The 7,039-nt window shown below is 45.9% G+C and overlaps 1 protein-coding gene across 1 annotated transcript; it reads left to right on the top strand.

Annotated features, from left to right (window-relative positions):
- The first annotated feature begins 2,277 nt into the window (after window positions 1-2,277).
- LOC120641102 (chaperonin 60 subunit beta 4, chloroplastic-like) lies at window positions 2,278-6,695 on the top strand. The gene is made up of 13 exons (XM_039917076.1): window positions 2,278-3,302; window positions 3,667-3,804; window positions 3,950-4,045; window positions 4,179-4,421; window positions 4,495-4,729; window positions 4,798-4,967; window positions 5,076-5,153; window positions 5,256-5,327; window positions 5,413-5,520; window positions 5,712-5,804; window positions 5,974-6,066; window positions 6,148-6,298; window positions 6,383-6,695. Exons 1-13 carry the CDS (start codon window positions 3,033-3,035, stop codon window positions 6,400-6,402), a joined length of 1,767 nt encoding a protein of 588 aa, XP_039773010.1. The 5' UTR covers window positions 2,278-3,032; the 3' UTR covers window positions 6,403-6,695.
- The last annotated feature ends 344 nt before the right edge of the window (window positions 6,696-7,039 follow it).

Raw genomic sequence — 7,039 nt, 5'->3', positions numbered from 1 at the left:
CTAGAAATCCAGAATGTGCGTGGAGGCAGTGGAGCTGCCAAGTGGAGGGCCGAGGCACTGAGGTCTCGCTCCCGGGTCACGGCTGCAGAAGGGCGGAAGCGGGGCATGCAGCAGCACAACAGGCAGCAACAACGTCGATGTCGAGAGGCTTACGCGGACGATGCGGCGCAGGGGCGAATCTTTTTCTTTTTTTTTTGGGAACAGCGCAGGGGCGAATCGGCGTCCGTTGGCCGGCGGTGGCGCGTCGCCATCGCCGAGTCCCGCTCGGCTCGCAGCAGTGCGTGGAGCCACGAGACGTCGAGAGGCACGAGCACCGCCAGAGGTCCCGTGCGGGGCCGACCATGCGTCCTTCCTGTCTTCCATTCGTGACCGTGAGAGGCTGAGCGCCCTAAGCACTATTTTTTTTTTGAGAAAACCGGGTTATATATTCAAAGAAAAGTCTGACAGTTTACATCATTTAGCTTACAAAGACACCCTTCAAAGAAAAGGGAATTACAAACAAGTCCTTGTAAGGAGCACCCGGTTGCTCTCGTCGCCGGTGGCCGTCGCCGGCGGCCGGGGAAGATGCCTTGGAGCCGACCACCCTCCCGACGAAGAAGCTGCAGAGTTTATAAATGACACCAAGAGAAACATATCGGGAAAACCAACATGCCGTATAGACGATGAATGCACAGGCCAAGCAAGATGGCCATCGGCCATCACCTCGCCGGCGAAGAAGGGGCAGACGCCATCGACCGCATCCACCCCACCACGCCGGAGAAGAGAACACCCAGAAGGGGATGTAAACCACCAGATAAGGTGGGATCTAAACACCAACCCGGTCTCCCAAGTTGGTAAACATACCTCCAGCGGCCTTCGCCATAAACGCCATCGCCGGCGCCGACCAAGACGAAGAGGGAACAGAAGAAAAGGCCGATAGAAACTGGAACCCGAAGTCCAGATCCGCCGAGCTCTTCCATTATTCTCCATGGAGCTTCGCCGGAGGAGGAAGCAGCAGATTCGTCGACACCGCCGCCAAATCTACCACCCCAGGAACAGCCAACGGCACCCAGGAGCACAAAAGCAGTAGTAGCCATTGAAGGCGCCACCAAAACCTTAACCCTACTATATATGTAGCTCTATACTAGGGGACTCAATCCGCCGCCAATTCAGCCGGTCGCCCTCCGACGCCGACGAGGGCGCCAGAAGCGAGGACGACGGTGAATCGACGGAGGAATCGGGAAATCGCCCTCCGCTCGCCGCTCTCTACTGTTGAGGTCGAGAGAGGTCGAGAGAGAAGAAAGAGGCGTGTGTTGAGCGCCCTAAGCACTAAGCAGGCTGAGTTATGCTGCTGGGCCTTGGACTGGCTAACATTTCTTTTTACTGGGTGGACTGGAATTTTAGGTATGCCGTGGCATACGTGGCCCACCCACTAGGTCCGCCCCTGCCCAACAGACATGTCACACTGGCCCCTTCCATCTCTGATTTTATATTTTGAGAAACTAGTCCAACAAATCGGTCTACATGTGTAATCCAGTCAAATTTGTTCCGAAACAATTTTTTATTTCAGAACAATACAAAAATTTTGTTCGGGAACAAAAAAATATTTCAGAACAAAAAATAGGTATTGGGCCTTGTGTGATAGTTTGACTGCCAATCGCCCGAGCGACTTCTAATATTTGCGCTACGGCCTATCTCCGCTGCAAGCCTGCAACGCCTGCTACTTCGGCGTCCGATAGACGATCATCGTCACCGCGGGAAGGCGAAGGACCGAACAACGACCAAAGAAAAGGTGAATGAGAGTCTCAAATCCGATTTTGAAAAAAATAAAGAGAAAAAATTCCTAAAGCACCCACACACCTCAAATAATGAGTATAATGAGTATCAGGACCGCATAGTTCAGGACGACTATCGGCACTAGGAATACTCACGCGCAGAAGCCAGAACACACACGCGGAAGCAAAACGGTAGAACTCGAACAAAACTCAGACGCACAAACTTACAAGCAAAAAGGAAAGTAATACCGTCCGAAAACCAAACAACTCACAAGATGTTAGTGCACAGGTACAAACAAGAACTAGAAAAGTTGGAATTAAATCTAGCTAACACATGCACAACTTATTTTTATTTTATTTTTTCATGTTTTAATTAAGCAGAAAAATAAAGAAACTTAGAGTATGAAAATAAATCTGGTGTCAGAACTAGAGAGCAACACTAGAACAAGACAAGCTACTCAACTAGAGCCTCAAACAAATCTAGAAAAAATAACAGAAAAAGACAAGCCTAGTGAAGCATTCTGTCGAACACTTTGTGAGCGCAATTTTGTTGATGAAGAGCAAGCTCGATCGGGCCAGAATTTTGCACACACACACTCAATCAATCTTCCTGCACAAAAGAACAACAAACAAACACCAGGTTTGATGACTTGCTGCTGCCGGCCTGCTGGATCCCGCGCTGCGCCGTGGCTCGCGCGCGTGGAAGATCAGGGACGCCTGGCCTGCTCCAGCCCAAGTGACCTGGTGGCCTGGCTGGCGCTCAGCAGCTGCTGCTGCTAGCCGCCGCCGCTGCTGGCGGGTTCGCCTGCGGAGCTGCTCGCCGCCCGCTGCGCTGGGCCTGGTGCCCTGCACGCCCAGGCAAGCGTGCCGCTGGCCACGCACGACGACGGCTGCCGCTGAGGAAATGGAACTCGCGAGATATTTTCAGCAAAAATCCAAATTTCTCATTTTCAGGGCCGCAACGGCTTATCTACATTCCTTTCTTGCCTTCCTCCGCGCTGTCGGCTCCTCTCGCGCTCCCAGCGCTCCAGCAGCAGCTGGCCGCCTTATCCACTCCACTCTGCCCAGTCCAGGTTCCAACTCAAGCTGCTCGTCTCAAATCTCAAGCACCACAGCTACGACTCGAGCTCGAGCAGAGGCCGCGCCTCTGCTCGTCCTTTGCTGTGGCAAGGGTGGAACGGCGGAATCGATCTCTGCATCGCGGAAGAGCTCGCAGCCTTATCCATTCCACTCTGTCCAGTGACCGCCGCCGCCGCCTCCTAGCTGGGTGGAAGAAGCATGTCGAGAATGGCGCCTCCGTCCTCTCCCCTGTCCATGAAGCCCCCGACGCTGCCCTTCTCGCCTCCCAAGAAACCGGCGCCGATGCCGGTGTACAAGGACCTGCACTTCAACCGCGACCTCGCCGCTACCAAGAAGCTCCAGGCCGGGGTGGACCTGGTGGCGCGGTTGGTGGGGGTCACCATGGGCCCCAAGGGGAGGAACGTGGTGCTTGGCAACAAGTATGGCCCTCCCAAGATTGTCAATGATGGGGAGACCGTCCTCAAGGAGGTAAAACCATTCTTCCCGACATGGAGTTTTTCTGCAGTATGCTGCTATTCAGTGTCAACTTCAGGGAGACTGAACCTGGATTGAGTGCATTCGTATGAAGCCATAAAACGTTAAACGTGTTGCTCACTCCAGTGGTTGCTGTTCAGTTCTTGATCGTTCTTGTTATCTTATTTTACCACAGTAGTAGACCCTTTTTTTACTGTGTTCACTGTTCTGCAGTAAGCTAGTAACATAAGTGGAAAAATGCAATTTGCTACTGTTGTCGGTTTCTGGCACTAATGGATGAGCTTGCTTGTCGTTCTTCCCTGATCATGTCACACAACTTTCAATTGCTCAACATTTCAATCTAATTATGTTCTTGAAGATCGAATTGGAGGATCCATTAGAAAATCTTGGAGTGAAGCTGGTCAGACAGGCTGGTGCAAGGACCAATGATATTGCAGGAGATGGCTGCACCACTTCCATAATACTTGCTCGAGGCCTGATTGCTGAAGGAATGAAGGTATGCCCATCTCTTTCCTGGTTCTAGTTTTCTACAATGTGAAGTCTGGTAAAAGGGAATAACTTGGGTGCTATGATGAATTCGCTGATACTAAAATTCTGAATCATGAACCTACATTGCTTCTTATGATTGTTTCGTAAAGTAGGTTCTTGCAGCTGGAATCAACCCAGTTCAGGTTGCACGTGGTATTGAGAAGACTGCTTCCGCTTTGGTATCTGAACTCAGAGTAATGTCACGGGAGGTACGTTTTTTATGTTTATCTTTCTTCTGCATTTCCCTTGTAAAGATATCTTAGAATTGCGTGACATGTTTTTTGAAATTTAATTGTGTGACATGTTTTTTGAAACTTAATTGTGTGACATGTTGTCATGTAGATTGAAGACCATGAACTTGCACATGTGGCTGCAGTTAGCGCAGGAAATGATTATGATGTTGGAAATATGATTTCTGATGCTTTTCAAAGAGTAGGTAGGAAAGGAATGGTGAGAATTGAAAATGGAAGAGGCACCGAAAACAGTTTGGATGTTGTTGAAGGAATGCAATTTGAACGTGGTTACCTCTCGCCCTACTTTGTTACTGATCGTGCAAATATGACAGTGGAGTTCACAGACTGTAAGGTAAGGGCAAGTTACCAGTTATACACTATTGGTCTGCAGAATGACTGGAATAGTTTTTTCTTTTCTTTTGTAGATTCTATTGGTTGACAAGAAAATTACTGATGCTAGTGAGATTATAAGGATACTGGACAGTGCTGTCAAGGAAAATTATCCATTGTTAATAGTTGCTGAGGATGTGGAAGAAGCAGCAATGGCTGATTTGATAAAAAACAAGCTGAATGGGACAATTAAGGTTGCAGCAGTTAAGGCCTTCTCTTTTGGGGAGCAAAAGACTCAATGCTTGGATGATGTTGCAGTCATGACGGGAGGTATGGAACTCAGTCACCAGTCTAACCAATGCAATTCCAGTCATGAACTTGTTCTTGTTGGTTTTCAGGTACAGTAGTGAGGGACGACATGGGATATTCATTGGAAAAGGCAGGAAAAGAGGTTCTGGGTTCTGCTTCTAAGGTGGTTATCAGGAAAGATTCAACACTAATTGTTACTGATGGAAGCACTCGTCATGCAATTGAGAAAAGAGTAGCTATGATAAAAGGACAAATTGAGGTATAGTTATTAAAGTCGAAACATGCAAAAGTGCCCACGTGACTTTCTGTCCTCTGTATGCTTCGCTTTTTCTGGATAAAATTATACCTTTTAATTGTTAACTCTTAGAACTCAAAGGAAAGGTACAAGAAGAAAATATTGGGTGAGAGGATAGCAAGGTTATGTGGTGCAATTGCAATCATCCAGGTACCACATATTGTTTTAGTTCACTGCTCAAAACATTTCAGGGGTATCAATTTTGCCATGGGAATGCCAGAATTTGAAATTTCGGCACGAAGCTAATTGCAGGTTGGTGCTCAGACAGTCATTGAGATGAAAGATAAGAAGCTGAGAATTGAAGATGCTCTTAATGCAACTAAGGTACCTTGATTGATCCAATCTACATGTGTATCATGTGTGGTTCGGTAACTACAATTTTGAACAATTCTTTTTTTTCATAATTCAGGCAGCTATTGAGGAAGGTGTTGTAGTTGGTGGTGGATGTAGCCTACTAAGATTATCGAAGAAGATTGACGCAATCAAGGAATCATCATTGGATAATATAGAGCAAAAGGTCGTACTTTATTACTTGTATTTGAATAAAAGGGTATTTAATGAAATATTTGGTAAGTTGAGGTATTAGCAGTACGTCGACCTACTTGTGTAACTCTGTTTTGTAGCAGTGATTGTCAAGGTATATTGTTCCGTTGCTTGTTCCATTGCGATGGTTATGTCTTGACTCTGATTTGTATTATCCTTGTTTAGATTGGTGCTGACATCTTCAAGCAAGCCCTGAGTTACCCTACCTCACTGATAGCAAACAATGCGGGGATGAATGGAAATTTTGTCGTTGAAAAGGTTTGTTAGCTGCACCAGTAGCTCTATCAGATACAGTACATGTTATTCATAATTTTGTGTCCAAAAGTATGCAGATGACACCATGCAAGTGCACCATATAACCGCGCACGCAAATTTTTCTGAACTCATCATTTGGATCTAACTTGTGTTTGATTGTTGCTCTTAAAAGGTGTTATTGAATGACAACACAAATTATGGTTACAATGCTGCCAAGAACCGCTATGAGGACTTGATGGCTGCCGGAATACTGGATCCATCAAAGGTTGTAGAAAAATAGTCATAGACATCTTAAATCATCTCTGTCACATGGAGTATATCTTCTCACACTCCCAAATATCACCAGGTTGTGAGATGTTGCATTGAGCATGCTGCTGTGGTTGCAAAGTCTTTTCTCACTTCTGATGTGGTGGTTGTTGAGGCAAAAGAAAGCAAACCAGTTCGAGTAAGACCCCCAATGCCACCTAGGAGCTTGATCCCCCCAATACCTGCCTCAGGTAATTCTTGAATCTTCATATGGCGAAGGTACATTTTCATCTGAATGTCAAACTTATTGGCTTTGTTTACTGCTATGTTTTCAGTTTCAGGTATTCGAGTGTAGCAAGCTTCGTTTCCACAGATCGACCTCAATATGACAAAAAGTACATGGACGAAATTCTTTTGCAAAAAATGCAAATCTAACAAAGCGGAGAAAGGTTTCACATTAACAATTGCTTTACACTACAGGTTCGGGTGGGGGGTAGATTGTTCACAGTATCACATAAGTTGCTTGTACGACCAGAGTTGCTACTCATTTTGTAAATATTTCTAGCAATCCTCAAATACTTGTGTACATTTTTTATAAAATGAGTAGAAAATTCACATAATTAAGCTACACAGTTTGGTTGACAATCACATATGAATTACTTGAGTTGTAGTAAATTCTAGTTCTGTGTTAGATTTTTTTTTTGGGTATTTGTTAAGGGAATTAGTGCACTACACAGTCACGTAACATACACGCAGGTAAGCGCGTAAAACGGGCGGCGCATGCATGGCTGAAGATAGTAAACGCTTCTCTACCATCTACAGTTCGCATGATTGACTTTGTGGGGATTAACTATTAAACATCTTTGATCATCTTCAACGAATCCACTTTAGGACACTTTGAAAGAAAGCAAAACTTCTTGTGTAGTATCTAATGCTAATATCTTATTAGCCGAGTTGAGCTGTCTGTCTTACTCTTAGAATAGAGGAAATTT

This window comes from Panicum virgatum, chromosome 7K (assembly GCF_016808335.1).
Source record: "Panicum virgatum strain AP13 chromosome 7K, P.virgatum_v5, whole genome shotgun sequence".
NCBI lineage: Eukaryota > Viridiplantae > Streptophyta > Magnoliopsida > Poales > Poaceae > Panicum > Panicum virgatum.
This window is presented reverse-complemented; position numbering and strand designations above follow the sequence as displayed.